Source organism: Fopius arisanus, unplaced genomic scaffold (assembly GCF_000806365.1).
Source record: "Fopius arisanus strain USDA-PBARC FA_bdor unplaced genomic scaffold, ASM80636v1 scaffold00006, whole genome shotgun sequence".
Lineage (NCBI taxonomy): Eukaryota > Metazoa > Arthropoda > Insecta > Hymenoptera > Braconidae > Fopius > Fopius arisanus.
This window is the reverse complement of record NW_011887745.1, coordinates 318,526-338,484: the sequence shown is the minus strand read 5'-3', so window position 1 is coordinate 338,484 and position 19,959 is coordinate 318,526. Positions and strand designations below refer to the sequence as shown.

The 19,959-nt window shown below is 38.4% G+C and overlaps 7 protein-coding genes across 7 annotated transcripts; 3 read left to right on the top strand and 4 right to left on the bottom strand.

Annotated features, from left to right (window-relative positions):
- Nucleotides 1-1,907: 1,907 nt before the first annotated feature.
- On the top strand, nucleotides 1,908-5,295 carry Acat2 (Acetyl-CoA acetyltransferase 2). Its single transcript, XM_011316085.1, has 7 exons — nucleotides 1,908-2,094; nucleotides 2,742-2,863; nucleotides 3,388-3,500; nucleotides 3,587-3,786; nucleotides 3,877-4,106; nucleotides 4,245-4,433; nucleotides 4,655-5,295. Exons 1-7 carry the CDS (start codon nucleotides 2,046-2,048, stop codon nucleotides 4,934-4,936), a joined length of 1,185 nt encoding a protein of 394 aa, XP_011314387.1. The 5' UTR covers nucleotides 1,908-2,045; the 3' UTR covers nucleotides 4,937-5,295.
- A 97-nt stretch (nucleotides 5,296-5,392) lies between these two features.
- Nt5a (5' nucleotidase A) lies at nucleotides 5,393-7,547 on the bottom strand. The gene has a single exon (XM_011316082.1). The coding sequence runs from the start codon at nucleotides 7,150-7,152 to the stop codon at nucleotides 5,698-5,700; it is 1,455 nt and encodes a 484-aa protein (XP_011314384.1). The 5' UTR covers nucleotides 7,153-7,547; the 3' UTR covers nucleotides 5,393-5,697.
- Lsm10 (U7 small nuclear RNA associated Lsm10) lies at nucleotides 5,393-8,148 on the bottom strand. Its single transcript, XM_011316083.1, has 3 exons — nucleotides 7,745-8,148; nucleotides 7,554-7,671; nucleotides 5,393-5,676 (listed from the first exon to the last, which is right to left on the bottom strand). The coding sequence occupies exons 1-3, from the start codon at nucleotides 7,891-7,893 to the stop codon at nucleotides 5,488-5,490; spliced, it is 456 nt and encodes a 151-aa protein (XP_011314385.1). The 5' UTR covers nucleotides 7,894-8,148; the 3' UTR covers nucleotides 5,393-5,487.
- A 133-nt stretch (nucleotides 8,149-8,281) lies between these two features.
- On the top strand, nucleotides 8,282-10,845 carry Not11 (CCR4-NOT transcription complex subunit 11). Its single transcript, XM_011316081.1, has 2 exons — nucleotides 8,282-9,118; nucleotides 9,383-10,845. Exons 1-2 carry the CDS (start codon nucleotides 8,522-8,524, stop codon nucleotides 10,145-10,147), a joined length of 1,362 nt encoding a protein of 453 aa, XP_011314383.1. The 5' UTR covers nucleotides 8,282-8,521; the 3' UTR covers nucleotides 10,148-10,845.
- Nucleotides 10,846-11,036: 191 nt separating this feature from the next.
- On the top strand, nucleotides 11,037-13,042 carry LOC105273571 (uncharacterized). The gene is made up of 3 exons (XM_011316078.1): nucleotides 11,037-11,314; nucleotides 11,458-11,757; nucleotides 12,892-13,042. Exons 1-3 carry the CDS (start codon nucleotides 11,242-11,244, stop codon nucleotides 12,987-12,989), a joined length of 471 nt encoding a protein of 156 aa, XP_011314380.1. The 5' UTR covers nucleotides 11,037-11,241; the 3' UTR covers nucleotides 12,990-13,042.
- Nucleotides 12,891-16,051, bottom strand: Ktl (BTB/POZ domain-containing protein Ktl). Its single transcript, XM_011316079.1, has 2 exons — nucleotides 15,930-16,051; nucleotides 12,891-15,847 (listed from the first exon to the last, which is right to left on the bottom strand). Exon 2 carries the CDS (start codon nucleotides 15,818-15,820, stop codon nucleotides 15,113-15,115), a length of 708 nt encoding a protein of 235 aa, XP_011314381.1. The 5' UTR covers nucleotides 15,821-15,847; nucleotides 15,930-16,051; the 3' UTR covers nucleotides 12,891-15,112.
- Nucleotides 16,052-17,153: 1,102 nt separating this feature from the next.
- ATPsynO (ATP synthase subunit O, mitochondrial) lies at nucleotides 17,154-19,420 on the bottom strand. The gene is made up of 4 exons (XM_011316077.1): nucleotides 19,327-19,420; nucleotides 19,194-19,238; nucleotides 18,901-19,011; nucleotides 17,154-17,698 (listed from the first exon to the last, which is right to left on the bottom strand). The coding sequence occupies exons 1-4, from the start codon at nucleotides 19,354-19,356 to the stop codon at nucleotides 17,252-17,254; spliced, it is 633 nt and encodes a 210-aa protein (XP_011314379.1). The 5' UTR covers nucleotides 19,357-19,420; the 3' UTR covers nucleotides 17,154-17,251.
- Nucleotides 19,421-19,959: the final 539 nt, after the last annotated feature.

Below are 19,959 nucleotides of genomic sequence, written 5' to 3'. Positions count from 1 at the left end.
TGTTACGGCTGCATGCACGTTGGGCGACACAAATTTAGATTCGATTTGCGGACCTCATTATGCTGCTCTCTTTATTCCCGAGAGAAAAATAAAAACGTCTATTGCCAACAGTAAGACCTGTGAAAAACACTAGATAAAAACGATGAGTTGTCATTTAAGACACTAACCGTCAAACATTTGACAACATACAGCGGTGTCACGTCAAAATACAGTTCGAGCAAAAATCCCTCGAATGCCAGATATTTTCTTTAAAAGAAATGAAAATTAAAAATAGAAAGAAAGAAAAATACGAATGAGAAATGAGGGAGACTGGAAGAGATGAAGAAGCTTCTGCCAATTTTCACCGTTTATTGAAATAATAATAATTTTGTTTCTATTTTCATTATTATTCCATCTGTGGTAAAGAGAACAACTCTTTTCGGTTTATTAAGAATTAAAAAATAATCTAATTTCACGCATCACACAAATTAAAATTTCCCTCATTCTCAGTTTCACGGTCTCCAGCATGGATATCCCTCCGAGGGAGGATAAAAATACGAGGGGATCCCAGGACTGGGTTTTTCAACGAGGAACACATGTCTGGCGCCGGGAATAATGCCTCCCACCAGAATTACTCATGTGAAATATCGAGGATAAAAAAATATTCCCATGAAAAATTACTCGCCACCGATTCAAGAGCATATTGACGTCATCCATCACTGAAAATACCGAGACAAGGTGTACCATAATTTACTCCCCCTGAATTATGATTTTTCACAAGGGATGTGCATGTTCACCTGGTTGGAACGTCCATCCTCTGTCCACGGGCTGTCAAAAAAGCCGCGCGTTCAACGACCTGACAGGTGCACAATTATCCCAATAAAATCACAACACTGGATGCATTATCATCGACAAATACCCGACAATTGATCTAGCGACAGTCTTCCGGGTGAGTGAAAAAATGAGATTTTTTCTTTTCTCATTTCATGATTAATCGGCAACGTTCCATGCCCGTTGACCCGGAGCACCATCGCTTCCAAGATGGCAATTGTTTTAGAGAATTTACGGAGAAACTCGGAACAATACCGGTGGCACTCAACTCTTCGGAGACGTGGTAATAATGTTTTTGGGGGGGCACTTGGAGTGAACATCAAGGAATTAAGTAATTACCTCGTTTATTGACGAGCTCCGAAATCTCCTCCTTGTTGTCAGCCATCTTAGCACCAGTCACTGGTCACAATGCACGACGGGTAAAAACAAATTCAGGGGATTCGAATGATTCAACTGCCTCCTGGTGAGCGGAACATAAAACGGGTCACAGGGACGAATCGTTTTGGGCTCAAAAAATGCAATTTCGACTCAATACCATGGAAGAGTAGAATAATGAAAATTTAAATACTAAATAATGGAAATTCTCCCCCAATTTAAGAGGAAGGAAAATTTTTTAATGAAAAAATATATCAAATTTCGTTAGTTAACATTTAATTAAATAAACATGTAAGACGTTCAAACAATAAAATTGAGATTAAAAAATCGACCATTGTAAATTAATTTTTTTGTCCCGATTTCCTTTCGAAAAAAAAACTCTCAACTTTTCAATGAAAAGATTAGAAAATAAAATCAAATTTGAATATAAAAATTGAAAAAAAATATTAACACCGTGACATTTGAAAAACTGGAGATTATCCTCGATCAATTTTGTTTGGAGGTATAATCAAAATGGAAAACAAAAAACCTTCGATTTTCGAATAGAAGCGTAAAAAATGGGAAAAATCTCCGGGGGGGGGGGGGGGTTGTTGAAAAGTTTTTACTGGGAAAATAGGCAAAAAGGGGATGTTATTCAGACAATTTTCTTCTGGGGACTATTACGAATAGGAAATAGAAGGCCAGGGGTGATTTTCTCTTGATACAACCTTGAAAATGGTCTGGGAGGACACGTTGCTTTCGGCCCAAAGTGGCTCCAAGTGTATCAGACACATTTCCACTATCGGTATTGACGACGGCAGTGCATAAATCTTTAACAGCCGGAGAATTCAAGTTAAATTTTTTCCCCCAGGATCAACATCATGTCAAGTCGCGATGTCGTCATTGTTTCCGCAGTGAGAACTCCCATTGGTAAGTTAATTGATCAATTGATCCGTCATATCCCCTTTAAAACTATAACCCAATCAACCGGAATGTGTGTCAAACGCGGAATTTGAATCCTCGCTATCGAGGAAGCAACATCCCGATAATAACTAAATGATTTAGACGATATATTTAAGTGGTATTACGACAAATCTCAGGGGTCAATTCCGTTAGAATTGATCCAGCGATATTCTAGTGTCCTTCACGAGTTTTAAAAACAATTTTATTTGGATATTATATTCAATTACAACCGGTCAGCTGTGAGTCAACCTACTTTCCAAAATCCCGTTAAACTCACAATCAGCATTTCTTTATTCTATTCGGGAAAATATTTCGTCATCAATAGCTCGATGCATGATGAAATGTAAACTGTACTGCGAAATAATGATGTTAATTTAAAATATATAAATTCGGTGTTTTTTAAATGTCGATTTTTAGGTAATAAAACAAAACGCCCCAATTTTTATGAGATCTAATTTTGAAAAATCTGTTAAATGAGACGATGTAAAATTGTAGGATAGAATAAAATACCTGTTTGGATTTTTCATTAGCCTCATAAATAGGAAATGAGCGAATCAGAGTCGGTTAATTAAGTCGTAATTAATTAAATAGTTAATTGGATTAATTAATTTTAGGAACATTCGGCGGATCTCTCTCATCCCTAAAAGCCTCGGATTTGGGCAGCATTGTAATAAAAGAGAGTCTGGAAAGAGCGAACTTGAAACCATGTCACGTTTCAGAGGTCATCCTGGGTCAGGTAAATGTCGAGATATCTGAGTCAGCCTGTAATTAAATAATGCAATGACTGTCACCATTAAATTGAGTCGTGCATCAACTTTTTTATACATATGAAAGGTGAAGAGAAATTAATAAACTTTATGTGTTTATTTCTTCGTCGGGAACCAAAGAAAAATCGTCAGTTCCGATGGCATGTACACTGAGAAAAAAAGGAAATTTTACCAATGAAAATTACTCGAGTCAAACAAATGTGTGCGAGGCGAAATTTTAAACAGACACTTGCGCTATTTTTCCCAATACGTTTTTCCCAATTGAAATATTTTTTTGCGAGTCGAATAGTCGCTGTTCTAAATTGCTATTCGATTATCCCACAATTGAGATGGATTGAAGTGGATTTTTCAATGATTCATTACGAAGTGGAATAGCTCAAATCTTCTATGAAAAATAAAACGATTATATTTGATGTATAATCAGGTGATGTTTAAATATTTGAGAACAGTTAGTTAGAAATAGTTGATTCAACTAGTGAATACATGTCCCCAGGTATTGACGTCAGCCCAGGGGCAAAATCCAGCTCGTCAAGCTGCGATAAAAGCAGGACTTCCCATATCTGTTCCTGCGTACGTGATCAATATGATCTGTGGCTCAGGCCTGAAGTAAGTATTCTGGGAAGCTCATTGGAATAACAAAGGATTGATTTTGAATAGGAGAGAAGAAAAAAATGAAAATTGCTTTTCCATAGAGCAGTGGCGAATGCATATCTCGCCATAAAATCTGGGGAGCATGAGGTGGTAGTGGCTGGAGGACAAGAGAGTATGAGTCAAGCACCTCATGCCATTAACATGAGAAACGGTCTTAGAATGGGAGATGGAACCCTAGTTGACACGATGATACTGGATGGATTGACTGATGCTTTCAGTGGAGTACACATGGGGGTCACAGGTAGGTCTAAAAATAATTTTTCAATTCGTGAATGATTGGGGAGTGAAAGAAAATCATTCCTCAAACTGACAATCAATGTTATGTTTACAGCGGAAAATATAGCCAAGAAATTCGAGATAGATAGGAGAGAACAGGATGAATATGCAGCGAAATCTCAGCAACGAGCAGGTGCTGCTATAGCTGCTGGTTATTTCAAAAAGGAAATAGTGCCAGTAACGATTCCATCGAGAAAAGAACCGATTGTGGTATCCACTGACGAATTTCCAAAGCCTGCTACGACTGTAGAAACCCTTGGGAGGCTTCGAACAATATTTTCACAGGTGAATCCATCGTATGCGGAGATTATTTTAATAGCGAACCGATCAACCGGTTTAGGTCCATTTTTTCTGATGGCCCATTTTCAGTAAAAATTTCGAAATCAACTTCGAGTTGATAAATAAATAAATTTCTGTTATCAGACTGAAGGTACAGTCACAGCTGGCAACGCATCAGGAATAAATGATGGCGCAGCAGCACTCGTATTGATGTCAGCAGAATCAGCTGCTGATAAAGGAATTCCGACATTGGGAAAAATTGTGGCCATAGCCGAAACAGGAGTAGAGCCTGATATCATGGGAATGGGCCCTGTCTCGGCAGTCGAATTAGTAGTAAGTGAAATTTCCATTTTCCAGACATCTCAAGATTTAAAAAAAAAATTTCAACAATTTCAACCATTTCAAAAAAAAAAAAAATCCGATTCGTTTTAATTGACGATTTTAATGCGCAAAAAATGGTGAAAAGGAGTAAGAATCAACTGTTGAAAATGTTTGAATACCTTTTAGGATATCTTGCTTATACAATTTTTCATTATAATAATTATTCTTGGCAGCTAAAGAAAGCAAAGTGGACGAAAGATGAAGTCGACCTTTACGAGCTGAACGAAGCGTTTGCATCTCAATCTTTAGCATGCCTCAAAGAATTGGCATTAAATCAAGAGAAAGTGAATGTAAATGGTGGAGCCATTGCATTGGGTCATCCCATTGGTGCCTCAGGTGCGAGAATCCTGGTGACACTTATCTATCTTCTAGAACGAACTGGCGGCAAAAAGGGAGTCGCCTCATTATGTATCGGAGGGGGAATGGGCATTGCACTGGCCATTGAGAGACAATAACGAAATTATTATGCCATAATTCATTAGACCATCGACAACGAGATCGAATGATCTCGATGATTTCTGCGTTCAAAACAAAAGTCTCTAAAAATCACCGACAGAATTATCTTTGCATCCCTCAACTGTATTATTTATTTTGTCCAGTGGTTTCATTCTCCTTGTTGTTATTCATTTGACTGTTACACTTTTTATGACTAGAATTGCGACTGCATTCAATTTGAATGAACGGAATATGACATCATTACAAATAATTGATATAATGACCAAGAAAAGTTCTTTGACATGGACATTGTATTATTGCGTGAATTATCCAATTACCTCAGGAAGTTTCCTCTTTTGTATTGAAATAACCAGTATTGGTGGATAAACGATTTTAATGTAATGTATTTTTACACAAAAAATGAAGTTAATGTTTTTTTATGATAAAAGGTGAAAGTGAACATAAGTCTAGTGCACTATTAGAAAAAAAAACTATATTTGCTTTAATGAAAATTATTTTTCCAAAAATATACAAGTTCACCAACAACAGCTAATCTAATTTATAAAAAATCTTATAGCCTCTCAGAATCGGAAGTCTCCTGTTTCGATAGAATTTCCTGTACAGCAGCTTTGTCATCCTTCAATTTATCCTTAATCCTCTTCTCCCTGAAAGTCTTCTTCTGTTTGACCTCCACATTATCCCTCCTGAACATGGGATTAATGGACTCGAGTTCATGTCTGATGGCGGGAATAATTGGAATCTGGTAAAAATAAAAAACTTATTACGAGATTATTTCAGAAGGGATTCCAGCAGGTGCAGCTGGATGAAAGCCCCTAGTCTTGTCCCCCCCATCGAACGCTTGGAAACCATCATCAATGTTTTGATGGGCAACGACTTTCAGCGAAGGAATACATATCCTCGAGTAACTCTCGACGATGGTAGACCAGTGAGAGTCTTCCCTCTTCTCCCCATCAGGTACCGAAAAATATGAACCCCAGACACTAGACACCAGATACTTCTCATCAGGATGTGGCCACGCGATATTAACCATTCCCTCAGCATGCAGCTCTTCACTGACCACCACAGTCTCCAGGCCCACATGAGTAGAAGGAATTTGCACATCCTGGAGTAAATTATCTCCCACGTAGAGACACCTGGGGGATTCCTGCTTGCAGAGCCTACCGAGGAAACTCTTCAACTCTCCCCAATTCCCCTGGGAATACACTCCCCCCTTTTTCATCTCCGCTCCAGTGATCATCTCCTTCTCCTCATGATCATCAACCGTCCAAAAAGGTGAGTCCTTCACAAAGAATCCGGGCTTTTTAGCGAAGCATACGACAACATCGAACAATGATTTCCAGTCTTCTCCAATCGTATGAGTAGCTGTGAAATTTGCGAAATCGACATTCGATCCAGTGATAAGAAAAGTCGTTCTTTCTTTCTTAATCTCCCTGATCCATTCCACGATCTCATTACTGCATTTCCTGAAGTACTTGTTAGGATTTTTCTTCAGTTCCGTGAAGTAGTGGCTATGGTCTTTCCTGAAGTTCGTTCTCTCAAACATATTGCAGGCCGCAGCATACAAATCAGGCCATATTTCGTATTTATCCAGGGGCTCGTTCCTCTTGGAATCAATACTGTCGACGATACGAGCAAAAATCAGAGAGAAGGGCATGTCAAAGTAATCCATCAGGGCTCGAACTTTCAGGGACCAGGGCCCATTCCAGACAGCCATTGGGTCGTTCGTCAGAAGATCGATTGCCTCCCACTTCTGGTTCGGGTAGATTTCTCCGATTTCTTGGGTTGTCAGGAACTTTGTCCCGTGGCTGACCATCCTGATGATCCCCTCAGAGTTCGTTTTTAGGATATTTCCTCTGTCGAAATCCAGGATCAGCCCCTTCTGGAGAAAGTCGATGGCTTCATCAGTCAGTGGCTTCTCCAAGTACTCCGGGTCGTAGCCCTTGTTTTCCACCAAAAATTTCGCCATCATCTGGTACTCCATCTCAACCATGTTCGTTATATTATACCAGAGAATGGTGTTGTCTAAGTCGAAACCGATGCAGTCGTAATCACTGAATTTGAAAGTACTCATCTCTCTGTGGCGCTTGGAGAGAAGTGATAATTCTCGAATTTGGAGACGATTTCTTGAAATTATTGCAGGGGTCACCCCACGAGCTATCACCTTATGTTGGAGTTTGTGGAAGAAACTGATGGATTTTTGAGTGATTTTTATCATGAGACCACTTTATATTATTTAGTTGAAGTTTTCATTGGCGAATATCAGGAAGTATCGAAAATTCTCCAGGACAATACGAAAAGAGATATTAAATCGAACTTTGAACGCGGTCTCCTATGTTGGAATGAAATCGTGAGTTGTATCGACGTGTCAGTTATAAGGAAATCACGAACTCGATAGAAAAACAACTTCGATTTTTCCTATCAGTGGCACAATATTGTTTACTTTGATAAGAGCTCACGATTTCGTTTGTTATTTCAGTTGTTATTCACTCTCGTTCGAGAGATGTAACCCAGTCCCAGAAGTGACTTAAAATTTTAAGAACACCAATGTCTCTACCCCAAAGTCCCTAAATCCAATTTTGTGTGGATAAAACGAGTATTCATGAAGGATGAACTTACATTTGCCGGGATCTGCACACATCGGATGTTCCTGGCGTGAACGAAAAACGTGTCGAAGGGAAATCTGTCACCTCTGGGATCTGTGAATACGCAATCCTTCATCACGACGTTCATAAACCTGAGGCATAAAAAACACTAGGAAGTCCTCATCAGAGTGGCTTGTATTTTTTATTCTAATTTCTATTGTTTACCCGTCAGCCTGCTCAACCGTTCCATAAACGAATGACTCGTTTCTCAAATCAACTGTTGTCTTGTGTCCTTCTACTGCTTTTAGGAGAATTGCGAGACTATTGTGGAAAGAATGAAGTTCTCGAGTGGATGGTTTTGTGTCAAAATTCATCGCAAAGACTTGGATGTTTTATTCAGATTGATATATCTATGAATTGAGGGCTGCGTTCAACAAAAAGTAAATGTTCGTAAAATGACAGATGACAGGTTATATGACAATTCGTTGACCGACGAGGTGTTCATGACAGCCGAGGAGGCCCGATTTCGAGAGTTCGATAGAAAGTTATAATCGTTCGGTATTTTGTAATAATAAATATTAATGTCTGGACAATCGTAACGTTATGTTATTAGGTCAACAAATCACAATAGGTTCGCCAAAAACGATTGTGGCGTCATCTTCTCCATGTTATGATACCACATGCTCGGTGTCAGGTTGTTCCACCTCCAAGAACTGAGTCTGCTCGCTAGTTTCAAGTATTTTCTTTTTTTTTTATAATAATATGTGTGTCAACAAGTTCAAAATCTAAAAACCGTCCGTGTAGACGACTGAAAGTGTCTCCGAATCCCAAATAAAAATAACTGCATATTAGCAATCCTATAGTATTAATATACATTCGCGGATATGCTGTTTATCGGGTGTGTGTCAAGATAAACTCAATCATTCCAGAAGACAGGTTTCACTGAATCAAAACTTCCCGAAGAATTGACAGATAATTTAGAGATACGATCTCTCCAGAATAATGAGTTTGTCACCTGCAGATCTGGTGAAATTGCTGTGTCTTCTTGACGAGGATAATGCAGACACCCCCTTGGAGGCACTCGTCAAACAGCTCCACCAGGAATTCCTCCCTGAGGATCGTTTCAAGGTCGGTCTCACTCTGGTGCTCCTTCTCCAGCAAATCGACTTGCTGCCAAATCCCTCCCAACGACTGATAGCCATTGCCCTTCTCTATCATCTTTATCAAAATCAGTCATTTGTATCGACACCCTTCGCCAGTGTCTTCAATCAGATTCTCAAATCCACGGATTCGCCTAATAGTTTTGACAAATCCAGTCAATCCGACCAACAACCGATCCTCTCACAGTACGAAACCAAATTTCTGGCTAGTCTCATCGGCTTCAACTCCTCGGAAACCCTCAAGCGCACCCCCAGGAAAATCATCGATGGTCTTTATTTTCCACCTGGAAATGGTAACAACGAGGCTCTCACCAATCTCCAGTTGCAACTAGCTGAGCAGCAGTCTGAATTTCCAGCTGTTAGCAAATGTGGAATTCCATTTATTTTACCGGATCCTGAGACCAAGAAGGCGGAGAACGATAAAAACAACAGGAAGGAGGTGAGAATGCGAAGTGGGAGACTAGAGATTTCATTCTGCCAGCTTTAAATAACGCTTCAATATTTTGCATTCGAATGGACGCGTGTATTTGTCAAATCGAAAATTTCAAAAACTGTCGAATGTTCAATTTTCTTTTAAAAATTCATCTATAATAAAAATCCAAATTACGGGCTTGAAATGATAATTCATATTTAGATTTGTCTGTGGTAGTGAATAATTCCGCTATAGTCATCGATTTCGTGACTACTCCTCCGTATTTTCCAGGTGATCGAGAATTTAATCTCTGGCGATCCCCCGATCTGCACTCAGAACTACTTCCCCGAGTTCCTGAGATTGGCACCTCCCCTGTACAACAGACCTAGTGGTCTCCCCTGGATGGACGTCACAGAGCCATCGCAATTCACAGTGGAGTATGACACAACGATGTGTATATCAAACAGCGCTGGTGCTGAGGCTCGCCGACTCATGGGAAAGGCCTTCAAAAATGTCCTGACCCTCCAACAACAGCAGCACTTAGTAACTGAACTCGAGAAAGATCCTAAACTCGTTTATTCAATTGGCCTGACACCCCTCAAACTACCAGATCTCGTCGAAAATAATCCCCTGATTGCAATCGAAGTTCTCCTGAAGCTCATGCAGTCTAGTCAAATAACCGAGTACTTCAGTGTTCTCGTGAACATGGAAATGTCATTGCACTCCATGGAAGTCGTAAATCGTCTCACAACAACTGTCGATCTTCCCACCGAATTCGTACATCTCTACATCAGCAACTGCATTTCAACCTGCGAGACTATCAAGGACAGGTACATGCAAAATCGACTCGTGAGACTTGTCTGCGTTTTCCTCCAGTCCCTCATCAGAAATAAAATCATTAATGTCCAGGAATTGTTTATCGAGGTTCAGGCGTTCTGCATTGAGTTCAGTAGAATTAGGGAAGCTGCGGCATTATTTAGATTGCTCAAGCAATTGGAGTCTGGGGATGTCGCAGGATTGAATACTTCAGCGAAGAAGAATATCGATATTTGTTAGGGTTTGTGATTTTTCTCGTGGATTTCAAACTGCTGTGAGAGAGCCGAGCACAATTGACATTTCAGATTTTTCGAAATTATTCATTACTCAGGATGAAATTATCATTATTTATATCTTTCAAACGCTTACTCCACTTCTTTATCTTTCTTATCTTTCTTATCTTTTAATTTGGTAGCAGGTAAAGAGATCATAAAAATTATGAGTGTATAATTTTGAGAGCATGAAAAACTGGTTATTTTGAAATCAGGAATTGTATGAACCTTTATAATTTCCTTCCTATTGATATTTCAGAATGTCTTGTATTTTTTTTTTCTAGGCTTTTTGAATAGAACGGGGCACGTAATCATGAGTGCCATAACAGAAGCAATTTACCATTTTCTACTTATATATTTGTTATCGCACTAATAAACGGGGAAAATATATGTATCGTCTATCTACTCAATCCTATACACTATATACATGCATTTTTTGATATTACAGTATGAATCCATTTGCGTTTTAAAAATGTAGGCAATCCTTTGCTGTTCAAAATATATGTACATATAATATATAGAATATACACTCTATGTATATTGCTTCATAAATGGAATAGAGACTCAAAAAATGTTATATTGGATTTTTAAGAGGAATTATACACCCATAATTTTTTATAAAAAGTCCTGGGAATCTATAAAATCCAAAATTTCTGTTTTGTCCGTTCGATCTCGAATTATTTTTCTCTTGATATTTGTATTTTTGGAGGAAAATGTTAATAAAAAAAATTGTAAAAAAGGAAAAATTGGGAATGTTTAACTTCAAAATATTTAATTATTTAGATAAATTCCACTTGTCAATTTTCCAAGGGTATGTTTGCGAAAAAGTGAGAAAAATGAGCTTAAGAAAAAGACGTAATATTGAAGGTTTTAGACGCTCCAAAATATTTAGGAGCACGTCTTCACTCCGAAATAATAAAAGCCATGGACAGAGGGCTCCCTCCCTTCGACAATTATGCCCCATAAGCCCCATAAGGACGTGAGGGACATAGTAGCAATCCACATGAATTAATCCTTAAAATCTTATCTCAAAGATAAATAAAAATAATACATTGACTCAAGATGAACTACACGAGCTTGTGGCACGTAATTTTAATACTATTATCATGTTTTGGTGTCAGTTATGCTGACAATGGTAAGTTGATAAGCGTCATACATAATTACAAGCGTCAAAACTTAAGACTCTAACCTAGACTACCTCTTAATGAATGAATTTATATAATTTCACTTTGGTTCCCTTTCTTAATGTTAATGCACATTTGTTTTAACAATTGATAGACGAATTACAAATCAATCGCCATAGGATTGGTGATGGAACAACTACTGCTGTACCAGTGTTCAATAAATCGGAGACTATTGTCACGATAAATAAAACAACACCGACTCCTGTGATCACTACTGCCGCATCTGCAAGTTCGAAATACACCACCTCAGCTGTTTCGACCACTGGTACAAGGCATACAACGAAAAATAATGAATATATGAGCACTAATCCGACTAGGTTGACTACAACCACTGCAATACCACCGGATAATAGTACAAACTGCGAGACTAAAATTGATCTAGCTACTTATTTGGGTGAGTTTCATTCCCTTGCCAAGTCATAAACTGAGGAAAGTGGAGCTGAATGGATGCGTCATTCGATTTCTTAAATACCCATAACTTAAGAATTCGTTTTATAGTCGAGTGGTAAAAAGAGAGCAGCTGACTTTGCCTTTTGGTGCGTTTCTCGGAACGAAACGTTTCGTAAAACTAACTCAAAAGCTATTTGATCTTAACTTCTGTTACAATTTCCCCATTGAGCTGTTTTACTACAAAAAGGAAAAAAGGCTCTCTCGAGGAAGAAAAATGATTCATTTTGTTAACAATTGATTAAGATTTTTAGGCGTGAAAAAATCACAAGTTTCCACATTGCTCCCGAAGTCTAAGTCGAATTTTACAGTTTTGTCAGGTATCGATAGGCCTAGAAAGCTGTCGATTCGTGAAAGATATCAACCGTTTTGTTTTTGTTTTCTTTGATCGGCGACAGAAGTTCTTCAATATTTCTACGTTAAATCAATAGCTTTCGAGATGAATCAATGATTAACCAAAATGTCAATTTCGACTTATCACATTTCATCAATTCGGTAGTAAATTGTGGATTATTGTACTATCGTCTTTAGGTTTATTTGTCAATTTTGATTTAGGCTTTTGTGCGACCAGAAATGTATGGAGTAAAATATTTCGAACGCTGTCTGAATATTTTTTCAATTCTTATCATATCAAATATTCTACGCGATGTGAATGGCCACTTCGAAATATTCTAGATTAAAAAATGAATAAGTTATTCAGCTAGCATTGGAAACATGACACATCTGGCGTTAAACTTAGTGGTTTTCGAGATGAATGGAGAATTTACAGATGTCTAGTTGCATTCAGTACTTTCCAGGTTTTCTTCATTGCGTAGTTATGAGAGACATAAATGGCGAAAAATGCCCCTTCACATTGATTGCAGCCACTTTCAGCCACTTGTTCCTTCATAAATCCACAACTAATAAAATTATTTAATCACGTCATTGCAATTTACCATTCTGCTAGAATAGAATGAAATATTCAATTCTCTCAGCAGTTCGAAATAATTCCTAAAATACTGTATCACAAAATCAGCTCGACGCGTGATCCATTAAAAAAGTGTTTGAATTCAACTATTTGACGATAAATATTTCATTTCAGGTGGATGTGCAGTTACGGCGATTGCTTTCATGCTTGGACTATGCATATTTAAAATGCACGCCAACTGGGTATCTGCACGAAATTATCTGAGTATCTAGCTGAATTGTCACAAATTAATAAATGAATAAAAAATATTTTTCTACCTTCATAATATACTTTGTTCATCTGTTCATTACTCTCTCCGCCTCTCAAATATGAAAGGATTGGGGAGGACCGACACTCGTAGAATTGGTTCCAGTAGTTCCTTATCGCTTTATCAACAATGAAATTCTCTACTTATTCTAAAGCTCGAAGATGAGATCTATACATTAGTTATTCTCCTCTCAAGAAATTTTCTCCTGCACTCGCCAATTTTACATCGACACAGAAGACAGCATATGGAAGAAATCAGTGACGAACTGGTGAAACGAAATAACGAGAAATTTTAATCAAATATGGACTATCGATACTGGAATATTTTCTAAAATCACCATCAAACCGTAAAAATGAAAACAACACGACGACCTCAACAAAAATTTGTGGTCTTTTTTTAGTTTTTTTTTAGTTATTTCACGAAGACTGATTCAAAACAGTGCCGACTAATTTCGTTCCACCCATTCGTTCCTGAAATAGTGGACTTGATAAACAAACATTATTTTCATATTTCTCATGAGAAAGTGAAGACCTGACGCACATCACAATTGTACTCTCGATCGTTCATTCGGCATTCACAATAATAATAGAGTACTGCGACCCAGAATAATGGCTCATATTCGGACTAAACTATATTTTTTTCCGCAATATTATGGAAAAATTGCGACGTTCACATCAGCGATTGATTTCCAAAAACAGACGCACACGTTCGTTCATTACAGATATGTGCATTGGTGACTGAAACAAGAGGTACATATATATTACATATTCTCTGTGAATGCAACAGTTGACTGCATTAAGTGTCACAGGTTGTAGTATCTACAGTTACTCAGTATAAATAGTTGATCATACAGCATTAATTTATATTTATTATTATTTTTGTTTTTTTAATACCCGTGCAGACAGTCAGAGTCGTTACTTGCCTCCCATAATCATCGTAAGTTATCTAATATACTGGAGGAAGTGGTTGGAAGTCTATTTCGTCTCATAGAAGATTACCTCATTTCAGTGGTGAGGTGGGGAAATGAAATGACTCAATTTCGCTTCAAAATTTTCCTCGTCAACGTTTTACTACTTGCCCTTAATCCTTGAGTATTTCAAGAAAACTGAATTTTCAGTAACAGCTGCACCTCGCTGTTGTACATCTGTATTCATTTGAGCATCAAACCGCTCACAAAATTTTTCATACATCTCGCAAATTCGTCAAAAGATAAAATTCAGCTTTGCATGCTCAAAAAATGATTTCCGTCTCTCATAATTCATTTTTCAAGGGGAGCATCCAATCTTACTCCCTGAAGCTCATTAATTATCGATCTACTTGAACAATTCAGTAGTAAAGTGGCGAACCACTTCTACCCCATGAACCTCTCCCCACAACTTCAACACCCCTGAAAATCAAATACCCTCCCTCCCCACATCACCACTGGCGCTTAAAAATTCAAAATTTGATTAAAAAAGGATTACATCGGAATAAATTCACGTAGGGAAAAGTTTGACAGGAATATCTAGCATTTCTCAAGAACTTCTAAATCATTTTTACTCAAACACTAGCAGAATTCTATTAGATTGCTATTAGAATTCTATTTGTTTTTTCTTTTGCGTCAATTGGGCAACTTAACATTTACTAATAGATATTTCATAGACAGAACACAATTTCAACAGAATTATAGCGGAACTCCACTAGACATTAAATATAATTTCCCGTAGAAAATGCCGGATTTTCTCAGAAAATTCAGTACCTCAAAGGTAAAGGATAAAAAATCGATTCAACAAATAAGTAATTCTTCGAGTGATATCATCAAATTTAAAAGAGATACAAAAATGTTTGCCTAGACCTCTTTTCCAGCTCTTCTCGCACTCTCGAGAAGAGGTTCCGCAAAAAAATGGCAATCTCCCTCAGATTCTGAGATATTCCCGAAAAATAGCATTGGTTGGCAAATGTTTTCCTCCATGAATTATCCCGAACCCCTTCGATCCAAAGAACAGAATCGCAGAATGCCCCAAATAACGTCTACAAACAGCGATAGTCACCATATCATTGTCAAAATTATTGTATCAGAAGATAAACCTCTCTGATGTAATTCCCTGTTTACTCCCGTACAAAAACAAATTCATTGTAATGATTCCACCGATTCTCCTCGGAGTCGACTCCAGGCTTGAGTTGTTCAGCACTGCCACCAGCAGTGCCAGATCCACAGCTAGCAACAAGTTTGAATCCCTGCTCCTGGAGCATATCAAACGCCTGCTCGATGAAGCTGTGCTTGAGAAAGAACCTGGATGTGTACCTGTCGGACATGCCATGGTCAGGATCCCGACTCTCATTGAGAGTCTCCCCAAAGACATCCCTGCACAAAGCAACACGTCCACACACCAGTATTCTGGACAGCTTCCTGAACTTGACATCAGCCAGTCCATCTCGACCAAAAGCAAAACTCCCACGATATCCCACAGTGATGTAACCAACAGGGCGCTTGCCATTGGGCTCTTTGATAGCTCTCTCAAGTCCAGGTAGCCCATAGAAAATAGCCTCGCAACGTAGTCGCTCCCTTTCACGAAAAGCCTCAGGTAGAATGAGCGAGTCATTACGCAAAAAATCAAGTACATAACGAAACAGCACCCCATCACGGTCCAGGAAGTACCGACCCTTGGAGTCCCTCTCAAGACTCGATTTGCCCGTCAGTATCGCTGACAGATGCGACTCGCTCTCCTTCATCAACGTCGATCTTGACGTTGTGTAAAAGACTCCACCCACATTGAGTTCAACCACCGATGGCATTTCACCCTCCATTTTACTCATTCCTCACTCAAATTATTTCTATTCAATCTGCAAACAGTGGAATTTATACCCTCTTAATTATCAAGTCACTCTGATCGAGAGGGAAAACAAATTCAAATAACACACTCACAGACTCGTCACCTCGTCGTGTCTCAGTCACTACTGACTGGCGAGTGCTCGTGTACTCAACTCTTGTTCCCATACGATTGAACAGAAAAAAAAAATATATATCAACGCGCAAGGAGAGTTGGCATCCCGCGCATTCAACCCCTCGAACTGAGGATTCGATCTGCCATCAGCTTTCACCACCGAGGCACGAGGGCAAACCACGTCCCTCAACTTGTGCCCATTCCAATTCCTCATCCACCCTCTCTTACCCCCATATCCCCTTGCCCTCTTTCCTTGATGTCCCTTTCCCCTTCTCGACCAACATATGTTCACCCCTCATGACGTATAGATTTTTCTCCCACCGGATTAATCTATTTCGCAAATGAGGTTTCGGGGTCTCTCTTTTGGTGAATTTTACGTTATGTAGGATTTTTTTTTCTAAACCATCCATTTTACCATCGAGGAGTGTTCCTCATTGGAGAATTAGAGATCAGGCTTTAATCGAAGGTCTAGACTACTGCATTCATCTTGATTGATTGTCGCCTCGAGGCAGAGACTCTCGATGCACGAGAGAATGGATCCTCGGCAACAATTTTTCTTTTCTCTTCTTCATTTTGCCCCCCGGTTTTTTGATGAAGCAATAATTCATGGTTCTGCTTTGACTGTCGAGCGCAAATTTACAGTATCGGGATTCTGTCTGAATAAAATACCAATAGAGTGGAAAACCGATGGGGAAGAATAGAAAAGTTGGGAGGTTTAAATGGTATAGTGTTCGTCATGCCTAAATGTCAAAGGAAATGCTTTTCGATGGAGTTGGTCAATACTTGCCGGTGGAAATGTATCCCGGACGTTTTTATTTATACCGTGTTTCATACACGGTTCGTACAACATTTTATCACTGATTGATTATTATTTCTTGGTTGTGAACAAATTTTCTACCTGGACAAAAATATTCAATGAACATTACCCGTCTTTTCCGAAATTCTGGAGTGAAATGTTCTCGAGGAAATTTTTCCGGTAAACAATTATTCTATTTCTGCAATATTAATTGAATATTTTTTTCCTTGTGTTTTATTTTTATTTCTGTAAGCTACTTTATTGGTTTTAGTTCTTCATTAATGACGAGCAAAGTGACAAGGGAAACAGTCAAGTATTGCAGTTTTGTTGATGTTCGTGAATTTTATAGAAATCCGTAGAGTACAGACGTTTCTTCATCGTGCAGTTTAAATAACGAAAAAATGTGAGAGTTCAATCCACAGAATTTAATATTTATTTCTACAGCCCCTCTCAAAACAATTCGACTTATCTCTTTTTATGACTTTGCTATTGTATTGCAAAAAAGATTTATGCAGCACTTCTGATGATCTCTGAGTATCTCTTGACTTTACTGGCGATGCTCAGGTCGACGTATTTGTCGCCAATCGAGACGAGCATACCCCCGATGATGGTGGGATCGACCTTGGTGGTGAGGAGAAGAGTTTGACCCTTTTGCAGGAACATTTTGAGGGTTGATTCGAGTTTGCTCTGGGTATCGGCATCCAGGGGTTTGGCAGTTGTCACCTCGCAAACAACCTCACCCCTGTTGGCTGCCATGATCTGCTTGAAGGCCTGGGCAATCTGGCCGATCATCCCCAGGCGTCCGTTCTCAGCGAGGAGAGTCAGGAGATTGCCTGTTGCTGGGTTCAGGCTTAACTTTGAGCCAATTGCCTTGAACGCCTCGGCCTTTGCCCGACGTTTGATCGACGGGTCCTTCAAGAAGTCCACGAGCTTTGCATCGCTCTTAATAAGCCCCTAATAATAGAAAGGATTATTCATCGCTTCGCCATTCTTGTTGCCAGTTCTCGCACAAGGTCATGGTTTTATTTTAAAGAGAAAGAACTGTCGGGCAAAAAAAACAAGCGAAGGGAAATTTTCCCCTTGAAAAAATAAAAAATTTAGAAAAAATTGGTAGTCATTGGAAAAGTCCGATGCTATTTTAGTATTTCCTAGAGTAACATGGTTATTATTGATGGGATCTTATCAGGATTGACTGCAGAGTCATCGGTGAATTTGGAAATTAAATTATTAAAAAAAACTGGACGTGGAAATTTCATCGACATAATAACAAAATATGGTATTTACGGTTTTCTGTTAGTTACCTGTCGATCATTAGAAATTTCATGCTCCTTAGTCATTAAAAATTTCACAAGTAATTTCCTGATAGTTTGCTCGATTATTTTGAGGTGGGATAATGACGAAAATGAGGAAATGTTTGACTTCCATTAAATCCAAGGCTGAATTCTTCACTGAGGGATAGTTGTGTAGAGAATGATGCGTAGTTTTTCGAGTAGGTGAAAAAAGAGGAGAAAAAAAATACGACGCATCGATCACGTGTGACAAAAACATTCGATTTGGGGCGTTTTTTTAGAGATTTCGATCTAGATTCTGATGGAGTACGATGGGATTGAAGGGTGGCTTTTTCGTTAATGGATTAACATGTCAAGGACTGTTCGACTATAAGCTGCTGTTTACATTTATCGTCTGCAGCCTGGGGTGAATTGTGAGTCACATTGAGAGATTTCTAATGAAAAGCAGAATTCAACGCGTGAAAAACCTCGATTATCGATTTCCTTTTTTATCGCCATATTAATTAAAATTGCTTGTACAACATGTCTTGAATTTTTAATACTTTTTTTATGTGCACCCCTAATTTTCTGGAAATTCTAGCGTGACCGTTTAAGACGAGGATGGAATTAATTTGACAAACTTCCTGAGGGGGTCAAGCGAAAAAAATGAAAACGTTACAACGGCAGTACAATCACATTAATTTAAATAAAATTACCGGCTTTGAAAATTAATGAATGCTAATAAAAATAAATTAATGAAACTCTAGTATTAGGTGATTAAATATTCACAATTTGATAATGACCGATTAGTTTCTATTTCAATTGTGGATGCAGGAGAATTTCTGCATTTAATTGGAGCCACTCCAAACCCAGATAAAAGTGTCTCACCTGGAATTTCAGGAGATCTTTCTCCACAGCATCCAGTGCTGATTGCTTGGTGGCAGCTGAATACAAAGCTGTAGCATAACGTCCCTCAATTCCAAAAACCTGGATTGGAGGCTGGAAATTGAAAAATTAAAAAATTAATGGTAAACAAGATTGAGGTTAAAGGTTTGTACATTCACTTCAACCCGAAAACATAAATATTTCGAGGTTCTCGATTAACGCATGGATTATTAAAAACGAAAAATCTAAACCAAAGAATTACATAACGAATTTACGAGCAAATAAATTCTTTATACCTTCACCAACTGGCGTGTCACCGAGGATGACGAGAAAGACCTTGCCTGTAAAATCCCGAATAACCCATTAGTGACTGCATTTTCTGTATAAACAAAATAATTAAAAACAGAACATTAAAATCACAAAACTTGCCAAGACACTGAGTCGGCTGGTGGAAGCCATTTTGAAGTTAGAGTTAGGGGTTAGAGCAGCTGCTGAACGGTTAAAAAAATGGGCAGAGATAAAATTGCAAAGGCCAATGATTACAGCAAAGAGGATTGACTAAAGTAGAGGCTCGTAGTACTGCACCCCAAGAGAGGGAGGGCACCACACGCAATGCTGGGGTGTCCATGAAGTCGACGGGGTGAATTTTATTTTCTGCGGTATGAATGCTCCTTATTTTTTATTTGTTTAACTGAGATTTAGCCGACTATAGAACGAGCGGAAGGGGGAAGCCACATGTTGTGGAATTTCAAATGGAAAAAATTATTCAGTATATTGAAGATATACTACTAATGAAATTATATTATTGTAATAAGCGTGTTGTTTATTGACCACGGGGTTTGCTTGGCCCCGGGCGGGTTGGGTTTGGTTCCGGCCTTCTTTATTTTTTTTTATCAAAATAGTTTCAATTTTTTTTTTTATAAATGACAAATCAATTGAAATATTGTTTGAAAACTGAACAGCTCCTCGATTTTCATGTTCCCCTGATACATTTTCGAAAATTTCGAATTTTCAAATTTCAGTAAATAGCTCCTCGATTGTCATTTTCCCCTGATACTTTTT

What these genes read in the sequence shown, in the direction of transcription:
- Lsm10 (XM_011316083.1), bottom strand. Translation starts at nt 7,893, where the DNA reads ATGAATTTTGACACAAAACCATCCACTCGAGAACTTCATTCTTTCCAC. An exon ending in ACGGTTGAGCAGGCTGACGG is followed by an intron (nt 7,672 to 7,744) that starts GTAAACAATAGA and finishes TTTATGCCTCAG; the next exon opens with GTTTATGAACGTCGTGATGA. An exon ending in GTGTGCAGATCCCGGCAAAT is followed by an intron (nt 5,677 to 7,553) that starts GTAAGTTCATCC and finishes TATTTTTACCAG; the next exon opens with ATTCCAATTATTCCCGCCAT.
- Nt5a (XM_011316082.1), bottom strand. Translation starts at nt 7,152, where the DNA reads ATGATAAAAATCACTCAAAAATCCATCAGTTTCTTCCACAAACTCCAA.
- Ktl (XM_011316079.1), bottom strand. Translation starts at nt 15,820, where the DNA reads ATGAGTAAAATGGAGGGTGAAATGCCATCGGTGGTTGAACTCAATGTG.
- LOC105273571 (XM_011316078.1), top strand. Translation starts at nt 11,242, where the DNA reads ATGAACTACACGAGCTTGTGGCACGTAATTTTAATACTATTATCATGT. An exon ending in TGTCAGTTATGCTGACAATG is followed by an intron (nt 11,315 to 11,457) that starts GTAAGTTGATAA and finishes AACAATTGATAG; the next exon opens with ACGAATTACAAATCAATCGC. An exon ending in TGATCTAGCTACTTATTTGG is followed by an intron (nt 11,758 to 12,891) that starts GTGAGTTTCATT and finishes ATTTCATTTCAG; the next exon opens with GTGGATGTGCAGTTACGGCG.
- ATPsynO (XM_011316077.1), bottom strand. Translation starts at nt 19,356, where the DNA reads ATGGCTTCCACCAGCCGACTCAGTGTCTTG. An exon ending in TGACACGCCAGTTGGTGAAG is followed by an intron (nt 19,012 to 19,193) that starts GTATAAAGAATT and finishes TTCAATTTCCAG; the next exon opens with CCTCCAATCCAGGTTTTTGG. An exon ending in AAGATCTCCTGAAATTCCAG is followed by an intron (nt 17,699 to 18,900) that starts GTGAGACACTTT and finishes TTCTATTATTAG; the next exon opens with GGGCTTATTAAGAGCGATGC.
- Acat2 (XM_011316085.1), top strand. Translation starts at nt 2,046, where the DNA reads ATGTCAAGTCGCGATGTCGTCATTGTTTCCGCAGTGAGAACTCCCATT. An exon ending in CAGAGGTCATCCTGGGTCAG is followed by an intron (nt 2,864 to 3,387) that starts GTAAATGTCGAG and finishes ACATGTCCCCAG; the next exon opens with GTATTGACGTCAGCCCAGGG. An exon ending in TTCGAACAATATTTTCACAG is followed by an intron (nt 4,107 to 4,244) that starts GTGAATCCATCG and finishes TTCTGTTATCAG; the next exon opens with ACTGAAGGTACAGTCACAGC.
- Not11 (XM_011316081.1), top strand. Translation starts at nt 8,522, where the DNA reads ATGAGTTTGTCACCTGCAGATCTGGTGAAATTGCTGTGTCTTCTTGAC. An exon ending in ATAAAAACAACAGGAAGGAG is followed by an intron (nt 9,119 to 9,382) that starts GTGAGAATGCGA and finishes CGTATTTTCCAG; the next exon opens with GTGATCGAGAATTTAATCTC.